Source organism: Oryzias melastigma, linkage group LG16, assembly GCF_002922805.2.
Source record: "Oryzias melastigma strain HK-1 linkage group LG16, ASM292280v2, whole genome shotgun sequence".
Lineage (NCBI taxonomy): Eukaryota > Metazoa > Chordata > Actinopteri > Beloniformes > Adrianichthyidae > Oryzias > Oryzias melastigma.
The window spans coordinates 19126063-19150042 of NC_050527.1; the positions used below are offsets into that span (position 1 = coordinate 19126063).

Genomic DNA, 23980 nt, shown 5'->3' on the forward strand with positions numbered 1-23980 from the left:
TTCCAACATTTGATTCTGTCAGCGGTCCTTTGGGATTTACTTACATTTATTCCTTTTTGTCGAGATAAAAGGAGAATTTGGGTGACGCTGCGCCCAAACTGCGTGTCTCCCCCTCACGCGCGTCTCTTCACATGAACTGCCACGTTACAGTCTGATCAGATGCGGGTGAGAAGCGCGTTCAGCGGTATTTAAAATAAATAACCATCCTAACAAGTGAACAGCTGGGTCTTCTTTCTGTTTGAAAATACGTCCAGGTCCTTTCAAGTTTGTCTCGAGCTCCTCAGACGGCTGCGTCTAATTCAGGCTGAAGCTGGAAAAGTGAAGAAGATGAAACTTTGGTTGGTGATTTTATGGAGGAGCTGTACCATTCCGCATGATACGCAAATTATAATTTAAAAGCTACAATCAAAACAGTGAAAAAAACAAAAACGAACGTTAAACAAACCAAAAAGTCCAAAGCACATAACCTCAGAGTGAAATCTATTTCTACAGAGTAAATCCTCATCTAAAAATGTCGACAGCATGCTCCTCTTGTTGTTTTAAACTGCTGCATCGGTACATTCCATTGAGGAAAACAACAGTAGGACAATGACTGGTACATTGTTGAATTGTAAAGTAGGTGTTAAAAGGTCTTCACGGACCCATTGATGAAGTCTGCTCCCATTGGCTACCCGTCATCTGTCACTCAAACCCCCCAGACGGTCGACGTCAGACCCACAAACGCTTATTGAGCCATCTGATTGGTCAGTTTATAACTCTAATAACTTGTGATAATGGAAAAAAATCTTTTAAAAAAATTAGGATTAGAAAAAAGAAGTTAAGCAGAAAGCAGCAGAGGAAGAATGATTATTCTGACATATAAAATGACTGAGAAATAACTGTCTGTTTCCCAATGTAAGTCAATGGGACTTTGGCCTTTTTGCAACCCAGTGGTACTTCCTATATGGAACACGGAAGTAGGGGGGCTTGCTTCGTCCAGTTATTTTATATACAGTCTATGCTTCATGCATTTGAAATATCAAGTACAGCTCCATAAACATTAAAGGAAAGGGACAAAATTTGATCAGACCTGAAAGAATCTTTTAGCTGCTGCTCTGAACTGCTTTGACCCTCCAACACCTGAGGCGTTGTCATTGACGCTTAAGTACAAAATCTTGAAGATACTGGAACTTTTCAACTGTTAAAACGATCATTCCAGTAGATTCTGAAGGAGAAAAGCGGTATGAGCTGGTTATAAACACTGGAGCTCTGGTGCTAAAGGGTTAGCAGTTCATCAACATGGCATTGATAGAAGACAATGTGTCGTAACATAAAAATGATAAATGTGTCACCAGCTGAGGTAAAAGTATGGTAGAGCCAGAGACGCGTCTGCTTCCATTAATGCTGCGGAGTCAGACTGGAACCTCCCGACTCCAAACTGAAGAAAATAAGGAGGACCGAGGTTCTCCAGGAGGACGGAGGCTCTGCAGGACAGAGGTTCTCCAGGAAGAAGGAGGCTCGGCAGGAGGACCGGAGGTTCTCCAGGAGGATGGAGGCTCTGCAGGAAAGGCTTGTCAGTCCTGATCAACAGTAAACATCGTTGTGGATTAAAAACCTAGAGAAGTATAGTGGGAAAAAAAAGGAGATTTTGTATATATTTTTATTTCTGATATGCATAACACGCATATAGTAAAGCAATTGCCAAACAAATGTCTTGTTATTTTGCACAGAATACAAGTTCTATCTGGCAATAGTGTTGAAATCAGAACAAAGAAAGTGGAGTTTTGGTGAAGAGGAGGAAGAACAGATCAACGGTTTGCCTTCTCCACAGAACCACGTCTTCCTCCAGCGTGTCAGAACCACTGCTGGTGCAGATCGACCTGAGAAAGTCTGGACTTCAGAGCAGGAAGGAACACTGGAAGAGGGTCAACCTGATTTCAAGTCTGCTCAACAGCACCGTTAGCAAAACAAATCAGCCCAACACACACACGTTGTGCATCTCAGAACAAATGTGTGGAGCAGTAACAGTGCAGACGCCGTGAGCCTTCATTCATCCCTGTGATGTCAGAGGAGGCACAGTACTGTTTAGAGCGCCCTCTTTGGTAGCAGTTTTCCCTTCCACAGCATCCACTGCATATGAAGGAGTATCTACCAGCACAAACTCTCTGCTACCTGCAAGTTTTCCATCTTGCTGATTGGAAACTAGAAGACACGGTGGAGAAGAGAAACTAAACGGCTTCTTGAAGGCACCATGAGTTCACAAAAATCTCCCTCTGACTCGGCGAGGAAAACCCTCCTTCAAAAGTCACTTTTTAACAGGACAAACCATTTTCTTTGTACAATTTCACAGAATTGACCAACCCACTGGTTAATATCATAATGACTTAAAGCATTATCAACAACTTCGGCCTTCCAGAGACCTGCCTGCGTGAAAACGACGGCTGTCCTCCCCACCCTAAACACAGAAACCGCTCAAAAACCACAACTCAAGACAGCCTCTCATTATCTTAGTGATAAAAGTTATTCTCCCCCAGACTTATACATCAGGGCTAGTTATTAATATCCAGGAAAATGTAAATACAGAGTAGAACAGAGACTTTCATCTAAAGGAAGTGATGGAAATGAGACGTACTGCTGGTCCCTGTGTGAGTTTGACTGTAAATATTGCATTTCTGCTTCAAAGCAAACACCTAATACTTTCAACCTGGCACAGTGGTTTGTTTTTGATCTACAACAACCAAATCTGGGGGTTCTGGTTGAAAGAGGCCAGTGGGTGTCAGACAGGAAAAGCAGAAACACTGCTGGTAGAGAGGATGAAAGCGGTTTATTTCGTTTAGTGCTCTAAATGTCCGTCTGTATGCAGCAGCTCTGGAGCGGCGGCGCTGCTTTGTGGTGGTTGTTGTTTGGTTCTGTTAGCAGCTCTCCGGTGTCGCTGTGAGAGTCCAGCTCAGCAGGGCACACCAGGCTGACATTCTCCTCTGTGATGAAGCAGAGAGGGGGCAGCTCTGCACCGTTACCGAGGGTGGGGGCGGTGGAGGGGGCGGGGCAGCTCTCCAGCCGGTCGTTCTCCACCTCGGGCAGGGGGCTGACGGCGGCGAAGCGCATGTGGAAGTCTCCGCCGCTGGAGCCGTGGCTGCAGGACGTCTTCACACTTTCCAGGTCTGAGGAGCTGAACTCAGAGAAGTGGCTGGAGTGAGAGTCGGCCACAGAGGGGAGGCTTCCACTCAGGGAGGGGGAGTCGAACTCTGAGGAGTTGGTGCTGCGCTGCTCCAGGAGCTGAGCATCCATGTCCTCCCGGCTCTCGTTGATCTTGGTGCCTCCTTTCTTGCGTAGCTTTCCTTTCGTCTTCTTGTTGGAGGAGCAGGAACAGGAGGCATCTTTGGCCCACTTGGAGGAGGTTCCTTTGCCTTCTGAGGAGGTGGCGGGACGCGTCCAGCCGCAGCGCCCAGCGTGGCTGCTCTCATCAAAGCTGCTGCCGCCGCTGTGATGCCGCTGTTTCCCGGGCTTGGATTCGACGTCCACCTGGACCTCCATGCTGGCTCCATCTCTGCAAAGGGGAGTCCGATCTTACAGACAAACGTTCTGCTGAACGGGAGTTTGGCTCTGAGGGAATCTCACCTGTCCAGAGGGATGTAGGAGTTGAGAATGGACCCGGCCATGGCTTTGGTGCTGGCGCTGTCGCTGACCGTTCCCAGGCTGACGGTGCCCGACTCCCCACTGAGACTACAGCGCTCCTTCTGCACGTCCGCCTGCACCTCCAGCCTGAAAACATGCCAGGGGGGTCAGAGGCCAGGTTACAGGCCAGGCCACGGTCCAGCAGTACTTCAGGACTCACTCACCTGTTCAGGTAATTGACCATCGCACTACCAGACAGGCTGCCGGTGATGCTGGCTCCAGCCAGAGCCATGGTGGAGGCGGTGTCGCTCAGGTTGTCCCGGTTTGATCCCAGATGGTCCATGTGGCTCCCGCTGGCGCTGAGGCTGCCCGTCATCCCCCCCACACTGCCCTCGCCTATGCTGGGGTTGTTTCTGGTGTCAGCCACCAATGTCACATCTGCAACAGAAAACATTCGAGGGTTTCCACAGCGCTGGAGTGCAAGGGTCAAATCTGACGCACAAAGCAGTCAGTGAACTTTTTCCTTAAATCAAATGTCCTCACAGTGAACCCCTAACTTGAACAGAATTCAAAATTAGGGCTGTAACGCATCACAAAACTCACGGGTCGGATTGTGCCGCAGTTTTAGGGCCACGGTTCAGATCATTTTGCAGATCAGTAAAAAATGAAATAAAAAAAAAAGAAAGAAGAAGATAAAAGCCTAAAATTACTTTTTTGAAAACTTTTTAAAAACATATATAAGTACTTCAAAGCATAAATATACACTCACACATCTTTGAACAGAAACAAAAATGTCAAACATGTAGTTTCTGAAGACATTTACACATCTGGAGACCAAATCTACAAAAACAGAGAAAAAAATGCTGAATCTGCTATTTTTAACCCCTCAATGTCCAAATTAAATCTTAAATGAAAAAGTTATAAAACTTTCATTATCTGTTGGTATTAATTGTAGTATTAAACTTACTGTGGGTACGTTTAAATATTTCAAATAATGATCATTATCCGTAGTACATGTGCAGGTGAGGCGCTTCCATTTTTAAGCCATTTTTGATCCTTTTAGCTTCCCGTACTGCCTTTCCCCTGCCTGCACGTCCCTGTAAAGGAGCAGCTGCTCCTCACTGGGAGATCTGAACCCAGACATGGAGACATACACCGATGCTTTTATTCAGCTCTTCAAATGAATAAACTGCATTTCTCAGCGTCCTCCATAATGAGTTCCAGAAATGTTATTGATGGAAGCTCCTCCCACAAGCCGCAGAAGCTTCAGGTTTTGGGTAACCGTCAAGAAGCAACTTTAATGCATGTTAAAACAAAGACACCATACAGGACATGAATTTGACAGCAATTGCATTGGGCGTGGTATACGTGGCTAGTGATTAAAAATATTCATAACTTGTATTCATTTTGCATACTTTATAAAGAGACTCAAACCAAAGAAAAGCGTTTCTGTGGAAGAGTACCAACGTTTTAGCAGCAGCAGAGCAACACCGTCTCTCTGACTGTTCAGCAGGGAAACCCACCTGTGGCAGTTGCAGCGCTGCCCGCGTTCATGTCGTTTTCATCGTCAAACTCGATGCGCACTCCTTTGCCGCTGCCAGCTGACACGCCACAGCCTCCACTGCGGCACAGAGAGAACGGCACCACGCCATATACGTAGGCCAGCATGATGGGAACTCCAATCCCTGGGGGTGTCAGAGGAGGGAAACATACAGCTGGATCAGCAGCTAGTCAGCATTACGGAGGAACACAAACAGAACGTGGACAGGAACAGGTCATTCTCCGCTCATCCACTTTGATTTAGATTGATTTGCTGCTGAAATTCATTTTCAAACCGAGGAGACATGTGACGGTTGATAAGTCCCAGAACACCAGAGATCTTTGTGTCAGATGAAGAGAAGGAGGAAACGAGACTGACCAACGGTGACGGCAGCCACCACCGGAGACACGATGACGGACAGAGTCACTCCACCGGTGATCACCAGGTTCCTCTTGTGGTTGGACATATCTTTTCCTTCATAGCGGTTATGTATCTGATGGAAGACAGAGAATGGGATTCACACAATGTTTCCACAATATTCTACTACTTAATGCTAAATAACTACTGACTACCCGGCACATTTTTGTATTATTAATGTATAAATACAATTAATAACATAAAAAAATAATATATCTATGGAATTCAAAGCATTGTGCACATGAATGATTGTGAACGTTTTACTGACATATTTTAAATATTTTTTTAAGGGATCTAAAAAGCTGATGCGTAGCTTTTCTTGGTTGTCCTCACAATGTATCATCGACAAAACTTTTCCAAAATCAGATTTTATTTGCAACCAACTCTTACTCTATATTACATTTACACTTTCATCTACACTCAAATTTGATAAAAATATCATTATATTTTGGTTACAATTCCCATTTTAGTGCTTTCCTCAGGTTTGGACTCATTGCTGTTACCCAACACATTTCCCACTCTTTGGTGCATTTTATTAGTGACATTTTCTGCTGGTCATGGGAAGATCAAAGGTAACTTATGTCCTTCATTTTTATTTTTATTTAAAGACATATTACAAAGTCAGAGATGGTCAATCTAAAATCTCAGTTCTGTTCAAGAAAAGATGTCTTGATTTTAAAATGTAAATATCCCTTTAAATCTCTCGAAGGGCTCCATGAGCTCATGCTACTAGCATAAATGCAAAGTGGCTCAATTTAGCATAGCTGCTAATTTAATGCTAAAATCTCATTGCTGTTAATGCCATGAGTGGATTACTGCCCTCAGATACCTTTAAATAATCATTAAAATAATATGATACAATGACTGAATGGCTTGTTTTGTTACTAACTTTGATGTTATCTGAGATCATTTTTGTTAATCACAATTACAGGAATGATTGGGTGCTGCCATCACCAATTCTCATTGTTGTTACTTAATGTTTGCTCAGAGTGTTTGACTGCTTTTTGAAAAATAAAGAAAATGAAGTGTATTTTCACATTCATATCAGTTGTCTGATTACTCAGTGAAATGCATTTTAAACTTTTGGATTGAAATAGCTTTATCTAATGTCTAATAATAGAAAATGTTTGATTATATTCTTTAAAAAGTACAACATTGAACAAAATAAAGTCATATTTTTTTCAAAAATATTACAATTTTCCTAATACAAACAATCATTGTTTCTTTACAGATAAAAATTGTGGGTTTTTTTGTTTTTTTGTATATATAGTTTACAAATGGCACTTGAGTTCTGGTAACAGCAGAGAAAAAATAACAATGATAATAAACTTTTGAAAGTTGTAGAAAATTAAATAAAGTCACCCCTACTCATTTTGAATAAGTAAATGTGTTTATTACTAAATTCTATATTAAAATGCTGTGAAAAATCAAGTTCAATTTTGAAGAATTTTGAGGAGCAAATGCATCTCTTTAGGGAGAATGACCCATTTATACCACAATGTGTGTATGGAAAAGGTTTCTTTTAAGGTCCTGGAGCTAAAATGCTTTAGAGTCAAAGAAACACTGAGTGAATTAGCATCTCAAACACTGTATAACTGTTCTGTATGAACTATAATAAAATATTCAATCACAATGTAAACATATTCAATGCCTGTATTTTGAAGAGTTTGGGAGCCCACCTTTCGTCCCACGTATACGGGGATCCCAATTATCATGGCGGGGATGGCAATGCCAGCAATCAGTGCGATGCCGACAGGAGCTCCAACCAGCGTTCCCAGCTGCCAGAGGATCTTCTTTTTCCTGCTCCACGGCTTCTTACCCCAGAAAGTACAGCCTGATGGACTAAGAGAGCAGAGACAAAAGAAATTAACTCCAGTCTTTGGTCTTCACTATTGTTTTCAAATATTACTACAATAAGAACCACTGTGATCAAAAAGATGTTTTTAACATCTTCTTTTTCTGATAATGGAGAACATGTATAGAGAAAATTAAGTTTAAACTCATGTTTCAGAGTATTTCTTTATTCAAATTGTTGTGAGTCAGGTGCAGAGGAAAAAAAGTAGCTTGAAAAAGATTTTATTTGTGACCCAGAAAATACGCTGGCTGAGCTACAAGCTCTCAGCAACAGGGAGGAAAAGGGGCGGAGCCCTCTGCCTCAACGATCCCGCCCACAACTTAAGGGCCAATTTCTACTGAGCTCATGCTTCTCTGCAGAAACTATGTCCTAGAAAGCGACACAGGTCTTTAGAATATGTCCAAAAACAGCTAAATCATAATTAAAAGTCCACTGGAGACAATTTGACAAAAGATCAAATAATGATTGGAGTGGGACTTTAAAAACACAAGTGTCAAAACTAAAACCTAGAAAAAACACGCAGATACTGACCTCAAGTAGTGCAAGTCTGAGATCTCCTTCATGCAGAGCCAGCAGAACTCACAGCCGCAGACGGCACAGGTCATGTGGTTACAGCTGCCGTCATTCATCTTGATGATGTAAGCTGCACAGCGTGGACACGGCTTGATGTCGTCTACTGAGAGAAGCCATTATAAAGAGTAAATGAGAGACCAGCAGCTGGGATGTTCTGTCACCAGTATGTGAGGAATGAGCTTGTGTGCACTGGTCCTCATCAAATCAACCTACCAGCAGCGCCGCTCTCCTGGCTGTAGCTGAGGGAGGACGAGCGCACGGCTCTCAGGCGCAGGCTCTGGGCCCGCTGCTGCCGCGCTGCATCACAGGTCTGGTTGGGATGCCACAGCTGCTTGCAGTGGTAGCAGAACTCGGTACCGCAGCCCTCTCTGCCACATTTGATCTTCGGACAGCTGGCACACCCAAAGGCTATCACAGCATATCTGGAAAAAGCAGATTATAAACAAAAGACTATTAATGGGAAGTGACAGATCCTCATAAAGCCCTTTTCTACCTTCATCCCAGCACTTTACAGTCATGTCAAATAATGAGCAATGGAAGATAAAGCTCTCAGCGCAGAACAGTCAGTCCAGAAAAAACAATCTCCCATTGTCCACTAGATCTCATACATTTGTTTCAATTTGTTGTGAGTTAATGATTTGTCATTTTGGATTACTTTACAATCATGTAAAAGTAGCTCAAAGAGATGAATTCTTGTGGACATACTTCTGTGCTTTTCATTTAAATGCTTTCCCTTACCATTTGAATTATCAAACAGTTATTTCATATTAAAGAATACAATTTTTAACAGAGCAGAACACACAATCCAAGACCAAACTTGAACGGAGCCTGCACACATCAGTAACTTTTGATTGGAGAAAACATCATCAGGAAATACATCCACCACCTTCCTGCTGAAGTTTAACAAACAAGACCTTCAGGAAAACAACAGCCGACCGTCAATGTTTCTGCAGAATAAACTACCAAAATGTCCAACAGTTTCTCTTTAAAGGCTATGAAACCTTAAATTATTGCAGGAAGACAAAGCAAAACATGATAGTCTTTCATGAAACACGTAAAAGGATTAAATACGGGTTTCACTGAGAACCTTCATATTTCACATAGGCCCATTTACTCCCTGGATTAGGATTAAACAGAAAGGATTTCATCTACAGTGCAGCAGTGGTCCATGGGTATGCTTAAGTCTTTGGCATTATGAAATGATCCTGGGGATATTTTAGTTCCTTTTCTCCATGATGTGAAAAGCTGAATTTACACACGAGTCGTGTGATTTTTGAAATATGGCTCATATTGTTCATGAATGGATTAACAGGTGTGACTGTTGAATCAGTGCATGGTCAGGTGACTCACTACCCTTACTCAATGACGCGGGGGCACTTGTTTGAATTTGAGCTTAAGTGAGTTCATGAGAGGACAAGCCCATCTATGCATGAGTTACTGAGGATGACTGTAACTCCTCTGCCTTTTTTGGGATACCGCTGAAAAATGAACCTTTCACTATTTTACTTGGAGTTTGCGTTGGACGCAGTGAGGCGGACATGAAACTGGTGGTTTGGTGACCAGACTGTGAAGGGAAAAATTGTAGCACCTACTTTAACAGGAACTTAAAAGACAATCAAAAACAAAAAGCTTTGGAGGTTTTTTTTTTTATTTAACCGGTGACGGTTCAGGAGCCAATAAAAACGGACCATTTGAGAAAAAAAAAGTCTAACCGACAGTTTTTTTTTTGCACCGCTAACATTAGCTTGAGGTTTTAAGCTTGCACAGGAGGGCCCAAACAGAGCTCTCAGTGACGGTGACAGGAAGGGGGCGGGGTTGCCCGGCGCCAACTCTCCGCCCTAAGCGCAGAAGAATTTCTAAGAATTTCTTAAAAGCGACACATGCATTTTGATTTTTAAAACTGCATAATCATAATTAAAAAACATCTGCGAACAACTTCACAACAGAAAAAATATAGTTGGAGGACAGTTTCAGGATAAAACAACTGATTGTTACAGTAGAAAAACTTTAGTGTCTCCAAACCACAGACACTGCTCTGATCAGTCAAATATTTGACCTCTGGTAAAGTGACAGCTAACAAACCAGGGAAAGAACAAAGGAAGGGAACTGGACACCGGAGTACTAAAGTACACCTGCAGTGCTAGAGTATGATGCAGGAATGTTTTACCACTGCATTCAACGCCAGAGTAACATGCAGCTAAACCAGTGTCAGGATCCATACAGCTTTAAGAACTGGGCAGACAACTAAAAATCTGCTACCGCATTTCCTTTTTATATCTTCTAAAACAAAGAAATCTGATACTTAACACCTTATTCTTTAAATTATTCAAAAACAGTGAGAATGCTAGCTCCTTCTTTCTTTCCTTGATCACAGACTTTCCAAGCCTCTTTGGTAACTTTGACAGGAGAATGGGTTTCACATGGTGTATTCAAAATACAAACGAAACACGGGGAATTACACTAGGATGCTTTTGCTGTGTTATACAACAGTTCAATTAAGACGTTTCAACCGGTAAAATAATCTCTACACATGTCAGAACTGTCTGGGCGATATGGCCAAAGAATAAAATATCTCATTTTTTCATTCCTAATTCGATTTTAATAGATTTTTCTCCCTTCTTTTACTGTCTTTAACAAAAGTTACAAACGACAGAATTTTTTAATAAAAACAGTTTTATTTTCTATCACAAATGAGTTGTTTCTTCTCTTTAGGACAGCTAAAACGCCCCCCCTGTACCTCCAAGAGGAGAGCTGTCAGTCAGTCACCTGTACTCTGAACCAGATGGACAAATGCTTCTAGATTGGTTTTAAAGGAAATGAAATTGTATAAAATCAATTCATAAACAGCATGAACACGTCTTTGTCTTCTTAAGAGAGTTGGGGGGGGGGTGTCTTGATTTTCCCAAATGTTAATCATGGAACAACAAAAAATTCAAATTAATCGATAATATCAATGCATCGCTCAGCCCTAGTTTACATATTTGTTTATCAGCTGTGACAAAGGAAGTTGTCAGTTAGACATGAACACAGAGCACCTTTGGGTTTAGCAGAGAAATATTAATTTCCATTCAAGGTTAGCGTTGCAACAAGAATGTTTTAGAACCAGAACTGTTAGCCAAAAGAAACCTTCAACTTAAAGATGGCTAATCTCCATCTACAATAAAAAGCAGGGCCTTGTTTTCATCCTGACTTCGTTTCGCGTTCACCTCATCGATCTGGTTTCCAAGAACAGCTGAGATTAACAATGCAAAGCCCAGAAGTATGAGAGTGTGGGGCTTTCATACTGGAAGTACTTTCATACTTCAGAGGGACTGCTTATGAACCTTCGGCACAAGTAGCTAACTCTTCTCGTGTTGTGAGATTTACATTTTTCAAAGCATTCAAAGCATTGATTAGTTTTATAACCATCAAACCCGCGTCGTCCCAGATGATCAGGAGGGGCTTTCCAGTCTTTCAGCCAAGTGCAGGTCCATTTCTTAATATATTTAGCTAAGGTTTTATTAACTTAAGCCTGGCAGCAGGAAAGACTTCCCTCACGGTTCTATTATTGTCTTTGTTTTAAATATTAACAGATATTGCAATCCAAAAACATATACTTCTGAGACCTTGATGCTTTGCTAGATGACATGTTTGGTGTTTGTGTCTCCTGCTGCTTACCCACAGTCTGGAGCGGGGCACCAGCGGCAGTCCGGGTCAGCAACCAGCCACCTCCTCAACATGAATTCCTCATATTTCTCCATAAGCAGTCGATCGCCCAGGATCATACAAATATCATGTGGGTTGAATCGCTCAGAGCACTCAGGACAGCTTATGTTGACACGGGATTCCAAGATCTCAATCCGTAGATACTGGCGTAGGCAATCAATGCAGGAGCGGTGATAACAGGTCATGATGTCAGGAAAACTCTCCCTGGAGTGGCGCAGAAGGCACAGGGGGCACTCCATCAGTTCTGCCCCAACCCCAATAGCAACTTTAGAGCAGGAGGAGGCAGAGGTAGAGGAGGAAGGCTCTGAGGCAGATGAGGTAGAAGCAGCGGTAGCACAGGCACCTTCGGTTCCAGTCCCTGAGATGGCAGCAGGGCTCTTGTCGTTGCACATCTCAGAATGGATGCTCTCGATACTTGCGATGCCATCCACGCCCGTTAGCCCTCCACTCCCAGGAAGCTGGGGCTCTCTGGATCTTTGGTTTTTTGACTCGTGTCGTCTTCTTCTGAAGAAAGAAGCCAGAGAGATGCGCCTCTTCTTGGGAGCCTTCTTCACAGAGGGCAGGGAGATGGAGGAACCAGAGGACTGCATGTCCCGGTCAGAACCCATCACACCACTGCTCCCACAGCCCAGCTGCTGGGGCTTCTGCAAGCTCATCTCTTTGGGGGGAGGAGAGGGACGTGCCAGAGGGGAGCCAGCGCTCGGTAACCTGTCGCTGGCATGTGCTGAGACGTGTGGTTGTTGGACGGGGCTGGGAGACGGGGTGAGGTGATGAATGGGGGACGGGGCTGGGGAGGAGGGGCCAGGAAGGGGAGACAGGGCTCCAGAGGGCCCCTCTGTGTTTAAGACATGGTGGCTCCTCCTGATGAGCCTCGTCGTCAGATCTAGGAGACGGATTTTGGCGAAAGAGTCGGAGTTGCCTGCTGTGAAACTTCTGCAACAGAACCTAAGAAGGAAAAGAAAAAAGAAAACAACATGACAAAGATCCTTTCATTTGCTGACGTGAAGCTGCTAAAACAAATAAGAAAAATGGTTGACCTCAAAATTTACTAATACCAGTAAATTTCAACTGCAGCTACCACGATTAGTTGACTAATCGACGACTAATCGACTATTAAAATAATGGAAGACTAATTTAATAGTTGATTAGTCGTTACTTCATATTCTATGGAGTCAGAGTGTAGTAAAGTTGAACAAAGTTGTGAGCGTTCAGCACCAAAAAATTTACTTTTTTATATTTGAGTCAGTGAGACCAAAACTTTATCTTTAGAGAAAAATAGTTATTGACTTTCAGATGCTAACCCCATTAGAGAGATCAGGAATATATTTTCCATCACTCATTTTGACTGGTGACCCTTTATACCCTTTATACCCTTTAAATATAGGAATGATATTAAGTTGTTCTGTCATCTTGAGGGGCGGGCACCTGTCAAAACGAGTTTGATGGAAAGTATATTCCTTATCTCACCTTTTTATCATCCCAGAAACTAATGGAGGACAGAAGCTCCATGATTCAGTAAAAGTTTATTAAACTATCATCTTCATCGTCTTTATTTTTAGTTACATTAAAGCTAATGATGATTAAGATGTGTGCGTTACATCCACTTTGCACATGAACTCATTAGTCGAGTAATCAGTAAAAATAATCAGTGATTAGTCAAATAATAAAATAATCATTTGTGGCAGCACTAGTTTCAATATACAACAAAAATGTGTTTGTTTAACAGCTAAATAATTTGAAGTTATGATTATAGACAGGTTAGTATATTTCTTCTACTCTTTTAAGTTAGCTACACTTACAAAAATGGTCAAATTCATGGTCATCATCTCTATTAAAAAGTATCTTGTTCAAGCCTGTCCTTTTCATCTTTACACTGTGAATGAACTATAACAAAGAAGTGGAGAATGCAGAAGAGCCCAATGAAAGGAAATACTGAGGTGTTTCAGTGATCCCAAACGTCGCTGACATTCATCTCAGTCAGTGTACAGCTGGCAGAATGTAAGTTTGCTTTCCTAATCAGAATCGGCCTAATAAAAGTACAAAAGGTTGACGGGCTTGCTCAATATTGACACAAAGACAAAGTGTTCTGCTCCACCCGTGGGATCAACAGGGAGGAGGCCTGAGCCCCCTGAAAATTACATACAGGAGGAATTATAATACAGTCTATGTTTACAATTGCATCATAGCTGCACAAATACCTCCAACACCAGTCAAAGACGACATTTTAAAGTTCTTGTGTATTTCACATGTAAGATGCCTACTTTTATGAAAGTGCTAATTTTTCCACCGGAATGCTAATTGGGAATCTCACCATATGTAACATGATAATAATTACTACTTAGGACTTTTGGCTTCTATTTCTGTGTACTAAAAAAAAACATAAATGACACGATGTAACTAACAAACCCATTATTGATACGCAATAAAATAACAAATTATTCTAATTTGAAGCTCTATGCAAATACTTCTGCTGCAACAATAAAACAAACAAACCTCAAACTCGTTACTATAACTCCACCCCCGCCCCCCTGCACGCGGCTGTACGAGCACACGCAGGCACTCCTCTCCTCTATAGGTGCTCACACACCGGTCGCGTGTGGTGCGTTCAAGAACGCTGTCTACGGGGGCCTATGAACATGCACAGGTGGAATCCACACCGGACCAGCGCGGTCATGCACGTAGTGCCAGGGAGAAGATTCTTCTTCGATTGTGATTGTATTTTTACTGTTCGTTAGCGCTCCTCGCCACCTACAAAAGGGAGAACCTCAGAGGAAAAAGTAAAAGCGGTTGAAAATCCCCTAAATCTTGCTAAAGACTCTTGTTTTCATAACTGTTCCTTTAACCCTTCTGCTCTCCTTAGCTTGTTTACATTAAAAGTGGGGTCATCTGGACCCCACAAGACAGTGCGCTGAACTTTTTTTTATCCTTGATTTTTGAGTTTCACTAATGTCCATGACAGACATAAAATCCTGTCCACCTTTGTCCACATTTGTCATGGAAGGAATCACATCAATATGTGGTTGGAGTCATCTAGACCCCAAAGAAAGCGGGAGCGTTAATGTCAATCTTGGTGTCATATTAACCCGACCGGGCACAAACCGCAATGATTCATTTCTCTTTGATCATGTTTGGCACTTCAGTGCTTTGAAGCAGACGATACCCGCAAGCAGCTCCCAAATCTGGGTGTTTCAATACCAGAAACTAATGAAGGAGAGAGGCTGCATGATTCATTAAAAGTTTAATAAACTTTTATCCTAATTGTCTTTATTTTTAGTTAGTTTAAAGCAAATGATGGTTAAGATGTGTGTTTTACATCCAGTGTGCACATGACCCGATTAGTCAAATAATCAGAAAAATAATCTGCGATTAGTTCACTATCAAATTAATCGTTTGTGGCAGTCCTATTGTAAAGTTACTAACAGCTTCTCTGGCCCAGAGAGCTGAAGAATCCAAAAAGACACGTGCATGTTTTCAGTAAATCTGAGGTTCAACTTCCTGCCAATAACTACAAAGAAACAAGCAGAAGAGGCTGCACCATGCAAGAAAATAAATCTTAAAGCTATTCAGGGAAATGTCTAATCTTTCAGTGTACTGCAGCAGCCATTACTGTCCAGTATTTCTGTGCTCATTTTAGCTCCTATATCAAAGCTAAAACTTTTCTAATGACTAAAATTATCTGCAGGTTTACTTTTGGTGTTAAATAAAACAGGTACAGGCAAAAGAAACTGGTTTGATAGATACATTTTAAAGTTTTTTAGGTCATTTTGGAGTTAGGCTAATATTTACACACTAGCTGTTTTGCCTAAATTATGCTCTTTAAGTTAATTTGGCATTTGGCTAACATTTAAGCTGGCTTTCAGCTTCATTGTTTTTAGTTATCAGCTTCAGCGTTTTTAGCTATCAGCAGTAGCATCTTCAGCGGCCAAATTCAGCTAACAGCATTCAAACTAGCATTATCACAGGTAATGCTATATATCTAGTTCATAATTATGTTAAAAGTTATGGTTTTAAAGTTTGAAAATTGTAGTTTAGTGTGCTCAATAAATGTTTATCCTGTTTGGCCCGCAGCCTAAGGTGTGTTGTGATTTTGGCCCCTTGTGTGATTGAGTTTGACACCTCTGTTCTACAGCCATGCATATGAAAATAACACAGGTGTATCTCTTTCATATTTAGGAGAAGCTATTGTTAAAAGAATGCAAAGAACCAAGAACTTCACAAACACGAAGCAAACAAGTGACATTCTGAGTCAGTGGGAGTTCTTACAAACTGACACAAAGTATATAGTAAAACAAATAAACAAAACAACATAATTTATAATATTTTTAAATAGAGCCTAAGATAAACAATGCATATTGTATATGTATAAGTGTGTATAAGTAGGATGAGTGAGTTTTGACAGGGTTAAATGAACTAATGACTGACATAAAGGTGAACAGTGAATCCAAGTGCGGCCCACCGTTCAGTATTGCTCTGCTACATTCCTGTCAGACGTGTCCCTCTGTAATCTTGCCTCTGTGAGCATTCCTGGGCTTCCATGGAACTGTGAAACAGTCAATCCACCCACGATGCTTCCACTGCATCAGGATCACACAGAACAGCCCCCCAGCACAGCAGGCTTACGGTCTCCTACTGACAGGCCAAACAAAGCCTCCATCAGCAGGTAGCAAACCAAAATACAGACTTGCAAATGTTGTATTTAAACATCATCACCAGTAAGATTTCAGTCCATCCTCATCAATACACACAAAACCCTGGGATCCTCCAGCAAAAGTTACAGCTCAGGTGCGACACAGGAGCGGTCTAGCTACAGCAGATGACTTTCATTGGCTACTGGATGGCTGCAGCCACAGGCTCTGCTGCTGACCTTGCAAAACTCCAAACTCACGTAGGTTCACGCAATACCCCGCCATTTATTATGATTTAGGTCGTTAATAGCCCAACTTCACAAAAAGTGCTGCGACTTAGCCTCGGCGTCCGGCAAAAATTTGAACTCAACGAAACAGATTTGGAGTGGCGGAGAGGCCGGACCGCAGAGGTGGGACGTGATCGTATTCAATGGAGGATCCTCTCACACTTTTAAAGTTACGTAAAGACTCCGGCGGTCACATCAGAGCCGTAACGGAGCCCGGGGTAAGGGTCACAGCCAAAGGGATGCTGGAGCCTACACGGCTACCGTCGGTTCACCCCTGACAGTTCACCAGTCCATCACAGGGCCACACAAAAAGACAGACTTGAGGGACGATTTAGAGTCACCAGTCAAGTAGTGAAGCGTGTTTTTGAAGTGTGGTAAGAAGCTGAGGAGCCCAGAGAAAATCCATGCACAAGAACACAACGAAAACTCCACACAGAAAGGCCCTCAACACACAAACCAAAGAATCCACACGGTAAGACAAGAGTACTAACCACCATCCCACCATGATTTCAGTCCATCTTTCAAAACACAACCCATATTGTAAGGGGAAAAAAGTTATGGAAATGAAATGCTGCTGCGTTAAAGGAAATTACGTAGCAAAAAGAGTAGATGCATGGTGTAGTGCACAGAGAGCCAAAAAAAGTTAACAAGGAAAAATTCTGCAAGTGTTTCCAGCACTAAACACCAGTCCAGTCACCAGTTGTTCCCCCCACCTTTGACTCATTCCTCCCACAGTATCCTCAAAAGACGGTGGGGGCAGCGATGAAGTAAGCACCCTGGCGTTTCTGCTCAGCTGAGAGCACGACATTCAAGAAGAGGGTGTAAAATGGAAACTGTGGAGGCCAGATTTCAAGACTGAAATAATGCTCTTGGAGCAAAAATAAGAAAGCTTTGCAAAAAGGCAGCGGGGCACTGTGGAGCAAATTTGAACAGAACTGTTGGTACTCTTCTGTTAATGAAAGAAACAAACCCACAACGCACACAGAAAGCAACTAAAAATTGACAAATAAATTCACTGAAAAGCAGACGGTGAAAGCCAAGAGAGAATAGTCTCACTGGATTTGTGTGTGTGTAATACTTCATTTGTAACTCATATTACACATTTTGTGCATAACTATTTGTACTTGAAATTGTGTATTAACGTTTACACTCAAATATCAAGAATATACAAAATATAATTTCCACACGCACAACTTAAACTCACAGCAGCTTAAATCTAACTAGGAATTCAAAATGGCTCCTACAGATACCAATTTTAAAACAGTACACACTAATACATACACCTGATACACACAAGACCCCATCAGTCATCGGTTTTCTTTTCTACCAATTTGAACTTAGATTGGGAATAACATTTTGTAAAAATTTGACCAATAACTTGCAAATTCAGTAATTGCCAGTTCGATTGTGCCCCACTTTATATAGTTCAATTTAAAGCTGAACATTTTCATCTTTGTTGGCCAGATTGCCTTTTTCCAGGCTTGTAGTTGTTTTTATGAAAAACTGAGAAGTACTGTTGTCGACAAACATCAAGAATCACTGAGAAAAAGCACGAGATCCACCAGAATGAGACACTAAAAGCACTTTTTTCAGAATAAACATCAGGTTGAGTTGTTATGCAAACAAGCTTAAAGACTGATGACTATGGTGAACTCATAAAGTGCAGCAAACACAGTAAATTCAGTCTTTTACAGCCTCTAGTTCAGCATTTGACCTCACCACTGTTCGGTTTTGGAGCCACCAGAGACCATTTTTAGACTAGATGAAAAAGATGTCGTGAAATCGGAAATGGATCTTGCAAAAAAGTTTGGTTTACATTTTTTTAATATTTTATAATAAAAAACTCCAAAATAATATTTTTTTAAAACTATTATGAACAAAACAGTGCTGGAGCCTATCCCAGCTACTGTTGGGTGAAGGTGAAGTACACCCTGAACTGGTCAGCAGTCTGTTGCAGGAACACCCACTCACATGTTCCACGCACACCTAAGGGAAATTCAGAGGAGCCAATTAACCCATGAGTCGGATTTTTGGATTGTAGTAGGAAGCCGTAGTGCCCACAGATATTCCATGCATGGACCAGGACAGCGGTCTGCAACCTACAACACTTACAAAGACATTTGGGTTGTTTTTTTTCGCTGACCACCACTACCACAAAGTTTTAGCCCACCTTTTAGAGAATTAAGACGCTGATTTGTATTTATGCTGTTCTTCCTATTTGATACATATAAATAATTTTTTTTAGCACAAATAAAACCTCAATAAAAAAAAACTTTTTTCAAAATATGAAACAGTTTATACCCTTTGACAAAGGTTCCTATGCCAACCTTTAATGATAAAAGACTTCCTGTGTCACATGGGATCATCTCAATGAAGCAAACAATATAATAATGAGTAAAAAATAATTAATTTTTCAATTTATGGTACATCTCTGCCAGAAATGCATTTTTCTAATCAACCAAAATTAAATCAGAGGTAATTTTTACTGTATGTTTGAAGCATTAGGGGGGGCACCTAAAGTACTTCAATTCATTCAAAAATAGAAAATCTGCCTAGTAACCCTTGAATATAAAGTTTGGTAGTTCTTACTGACCTCAGATTGAGTTATTTTGTGGTACACGGCAATCATAATTGTAACCCAACTTTTAAACTTTGAGCTGCTTTATGGATTGTTGGAACATCATGGGTAATATCATCGTCAGAAACCGGGCAGAGTGATACGTGGTCTTCTTAAACTGTTTGTGAATGGATAGAATAAAGTTTGAGTTTACTTTTTTTCACTTTACTACTTATTTTTTTTTACTTTAGTTACTATTCAAAATTAAAAACTTTGTTTTTTTTATTCAGACCGGCACAGTGGAGGGGTAAAAAAGCCATATGGAGCCCCGGGTTGCAGACCCCTGGACTAGGAGAACATGCAAAGTCCACACAGAAAAGTCCTGGCTGGGATTTGAACCAGGCCTTCTAGCTGTGATGCAACAACACTAAACACTATTCCACAGTTCAGCCCTCAGTTGAACTTTTTTCAATAAAATTCAGAAGCTTGTGATAAGCATTACAGTGCTGTTTTGTCAGCACCTTCAGGTACCATAGCTCTAAGGCCACACAGTGAGATGTTTGCTTAAAGTAATAAAAGTGTTGGTCAACTCAATATACACAAATAAAGAAAACAAGACTGTCAGACAAGGGGGACCTAAAAGTAACATCCAACAGCGAAGTCCTGTTCAAAATCAGAGATAAATCTCACATTAACTCTGTTGTAACGTCTAAGTTAAAGACCCACTCCAATTAAAATTTCTGAAAACAACATGTTTTTGTGGCATTTTTCTCATGATAGAGCACATGTAATTAAGCTTTTCTGTATATTTTGCTTTTCAAATCATTGTGAAGCAGGAGCAGGCGAAAAAAAATTGCTGTTGAAGAAAGCTAATGAACCAAGTGCTACAATCAGGAGGCCACAAGCTCCCTGCTACACTCCATTCTGATGCATCCACTTGCACATAAATTGTTTTCCTCGTCTGAGCTGGAATCAACACTGTTCGACTGGACGGCTCTGATATTTCTCACCATTTTTGTTGCACCGGTAATGTGAATGAATGAATGAATGAATGAATGAATGAATGAATGAATGAATGGATGAATGAATGAAATGTTTTTTAAAGCAATCAGATAATGAGAGCATAGACTTGTGAGTGGCTGTAAACTAGCGGGAGAACATGTAAACAAAGGGATGATGGGAAATGAGGGCAGACTTACTCCACACACCAACGGTCCGCCAACAATTTGGTGGCAAATTTCTAACAAACTCCTGCTGCTCTGCAGAAACTATGTCCTGGGAAATGAAAGGATTTTTGATTTTGCCAAAAAAAAAAAAAAAAAAAACGGCATAATCACAATTAAAAGACTTCCAACTAACTTCAACTAACTTTAACCAACTTATAACTTCAACTAACTTCAAACTACATTGTTAAATATTAGCTAAATGCCAAATGTGTCACTGGGAACGATTTGACAATAGATTAACTGGAGTGGAACTTTAAAAGCAATTTCAAGGTTGCTCAGAATTTCTTTTTAGTCTATGAAGCAATGTAAAAAAAGTTCCAAATAAATAAGTAAGCAATCCATTTCACAAAGTCATTTTGATTGCAATGCTCAGCTTAGAACCGTTTTTCCATTCAAAGTCAACATGAGCTAATGATTAACTGTGTTCACATAAACCAGAATCAAATGATCTCCTTGGAACAGCGGAAATTATAATAAGGTTATAGCATCTGCAAATGCTGGCAAGATCATTCAGCTGGCCAACATAATAAACAAATATATGTCAAAGACTAGAGTTAAACGACTAAGAACTGCTAACTGAATGTCAACTGCAAAATATGAACAATTGAACTGCAGTCTGCATGGGAAAAATGTGTGAAACTACAATGTGCACTTGATGATTCTTAAAATAACATGGATGTCTGTGTGTTTACTGTAAACTATGACATTTTTAGTGTTGAAGTTGTTGAAGACACACAGTCAAATAACAAGCTACACAAAGTTTCAACTACACCTTAAACCAGGAGTGTCAAACTCAATCGCACAAGGGGCCAAAATCCAAAACACACCTTAGGTCACGGGCCGAACAGGAGAAAAATGTATTGAACACTCTAAAACTACATTTTTTTAAACTTTGACATACTTATGAACTAGATATATAGCATCGCCCGCAATAATGTTAGTGTGAATGTTGTAAGCTGAATTTTGCTGCTGAAGATGCTAGTGCTGATAGCTGAAGATGCTGAAATTGAAAGCTAATAACGCTGAAGCTGATAGCCAGCTAAGATATTAGCTGAATGCCAAATTAGCCTAAAAACAAACAAAAAAACAGCTAGCATGTAGCTGAAAAAAATGAATAAACTTCAAAATAGCCTAAAAAACTGGAATAAAAGGCCAAAATTACCCATAACAGGTAGCGTGTAAATATCAGCCTAACTCCAGAAATGTAAAAAAAAAAAAAAAACTTAAAAAGAAAAACATAAATTAGCACAAACAGCTAGCATGTAGCTGAAATATTAGCTAAACTCCAAAATATCCTAAAAAATCTTAGTAAATGCCAAAATAGTCCAAAAAGCTAACAGAATGACATTTTTAAAAACTCTAAACTGTATTTTTAACGTAATTATGAATAATAAAAAGTCAGGAATTTTAATTCCAGAATAAATCAAATTAGACATGAGATAACGATCAATATTTTACGCTCCCTAAAAATCTTTTTGTTTTTTTGTCAAAATCATGCACGTTAGAAATAAGAATAAAATAACGTGGGGCCATTAATAACAATTAAAAAAATGATCTGCTGGAGGGCCGGATAGAATTACCCGCAGGGCCAGATCTGGCCCCCGGGCCTCGACTTTGACACATGTGCCTTTAGTCTTCAAGCTATTCAGATCTAAAACCGTATGTGCTGGTTCTGAGGTAGGACTTGTTCTATCTGTAACTTTGGGTCAAATTCCCATTGAGGGACACATCCTTCCGTCACAAAAACTTCTATTTATGCGGTTGTGGGTCAAACACAAAAATGAACAGACGTGAACTAGCTGCAGTCCTAAGAGCGGATAAACAGAACAATCCCAGCTAGTATCTCCCTTGTTTAAAACTTCTAATACAAGAGTGATAGCTTAGATAATCTTATCCGGAATAACTTCAAATCGTCAGATTTAGAACGTATCCATGCTATCTTAACAACACATTACAATACCTTACCAGAGAGGTAAGAACTGTGCAGGTAACGGTCCGCAGAGCGCCGTGAAGCCACAAGCTGCCAAACAGAGAGCATTAGCAGCTGTTAGCACCGTTAGCTAAACCTACCGTCTGTTGCTAACGCGGCTCCGGAGCCAGAGGCGGGGTCACAGAAAAAGATGTTCTCCTTTCACACACGGTCAATTCCAACGGCAGCTGGTGTTACTCATGAATCGAGGTTTACCTCTTCTAGTGTCCTGCCACCTAATTAGCCCTCTCTGTCTCTTTCCCACCTATCCGCTCGGTTTCGAACGACACCAGCTTCCACAGAGCCTGCTCTGTTATTTACTGTTCTCGTTCTACTTGGCAAATTCAAAAAGTATCGCGAGATTATGCTCCAAAAATCTCTTTTCTGATTTTTTCTACTTTAGTCAACACTGTATTAAACGTACAAAAAGAAAATAATATATGTGCTGGATTTTTAGTATAGTTGTTTTATATTTAATAGAAAACTTGTCTATTTTAAAACATAGAACGTACCTCCATTATGACTTAGAAATATTTGAAGTTAATCATGGTGCCCTACTCATGCACTAAATTAAAAATCCCTTTTACTATTCCACTTGATGCTTTATATTATGGTTTTATTCTAAATGTTATCAGATAAGATATCATTTACAGAATTAAGTCTATCAAATTAGGAAACAAGCAACAGTACAACTGAGCAAAGGGGAACATTTTTAGTTTTAATGAAGCCAAAACCTTCTGTTGCAGAAGAAAACTTTGATATATATCAAAGAGGATTCGCCATGGAGAAAGATGAAGAAGGTGCATTGAAAATTCTGACTTTAATCTCAGAAATACTATTTTTTGCTCGATTCTATATCCTAGAATTCTATCCTAGAATTGACTTTTTCTCAGAATTCTGACTTTAATCTCAGAATACTAACTTTAATCTTAGAATTCTGACTTTTTTGTTCAGAATTCTGACTTCTTTTCCCTCAGAATTTTGAGTTTAAGATCTGAATTAGCTGACTTTAACTCAAAATTCTGATTGTAATCTCAGAATACTAACTTTAATCTCAGGATTGTGACTTTTTTTTCTCAGAATTCTGAGTTTAAACTCTGAATTCTGACTTTAAACTCAGAATACTAACTTTAGGATTGTGACTTTTTATTCTTAGAATTCTGAATCTAAACTCAAAATTCTGACAATTACAACATTTTTCTCAGAATTCTGCCTGCAATCTCAGAAATATACTGACTTTAAATTCGAAACTCTGACTTAAATCTCTGAATTTTGACTTAAATCTCTGAATTCTGACTTTTTCTCGAATTCTGACTTCACCTAATCCTGGATAGAAAGGACTTTAAACACACAATATGTGTTCGTGGTTAAGTAAAGGACAAAACGGGAAGTGAATTAAAGAATTGCTAGGCTGTTTTTACTGTCACTTCCCATCTCGTGGATATGTTCAAGAACAAAGAACAAGTCAAAACAAGGACAATAACTTCACAAAACCAGCAAAATGCTTAAAAAATAGCCCTGGGATCATCTCACTTTAGTGCTGGGGGTGTTTGTCCTCCCACGTGTTGCACCGTCACCTTGGTGACTGGAGCCTGCTCTGATCCTCAGTGCTATTGGGTCTGGGCTGGGCCC

At 40.6% G+C, this 23980-nt stretch overlaps 1 protein-coding gene across 3 annotated transcripts; it reads right to left on the minus strand.

Moving 5' to 3' along the window:
* Nucleotides 1-2781: 2781 nt before the first annotated feature.
* LOC112151989 (E3 ubiquitin-protein ligase RNF19A) lies at nt 2782-22693 on the minus strand. 3 transcript variants are annotated; one of them, XM_024281184.2, is made up of 10 exons: nt 22450-22693; nt 11637-12629; nt 8193-8401; nt 7938-8079; nt 7231-7393; nt 5513-5627; nt 5118-5279; nt 3819-4032; nt 3598-3741; nt 2782-3526 (listed from the first exon to the last, which is right to left on the minus strand). In XM_024281184.2, the coding sequence occupies exons 2-10, from the start codon at nt 12338-12340 to the stop codon at nt 2821-2823; spliced, it is 2559 nt and encodes an 852-aa protein (XP_024136952.1). In that variant the 5' UTR covers nt 12341-12629; nt 22450-22693; the 3' UTR covers nt 2782-2820. The 3 variants fall into 3 exon arrangements, with proteins under 3 accessions (XP_024136952.1, XP_024136950.1, XP_024136951.1); XM_024281182.1 differs by having other exon boundaries at nt 7938-8082; nt 22450-22692; XM_024281183.1 differs by having other exon boundaries at nt 7938-8082; nt 22345-22692.
* Nucleotides 22694-23980: the final 1287 nt, after the last annotated feature.

What these genes read in the sequence shown, in the direction of transcription:
- LOC112151989 (XM_024281182.1), bottom strand. Translation starts at nt 12,340, where the DNA reads ATGAGCTTGCAGAAGCCCCAGCAGCTGGGCTGTGGGAGCAGTGGTGTG. An exon ending in ATGGTCAATTACCTGAACAG is followed by an intron (nt 3,742 to 3,818) that starts GTGAGTGAGTCC and finishes GCATGTTTTCAG; the next exon opens with GCTGGAGGTGCAGGCGGACG. An exon ending in TCCTACATCCCTCTGGACAG is followed by an intron (nt 3,527 to 3,597) that starts GTGAGATTCCCT and finishes TCCCCTTTGCAG; the next exon opens with AGATGGAGCCAGCATGGAGG.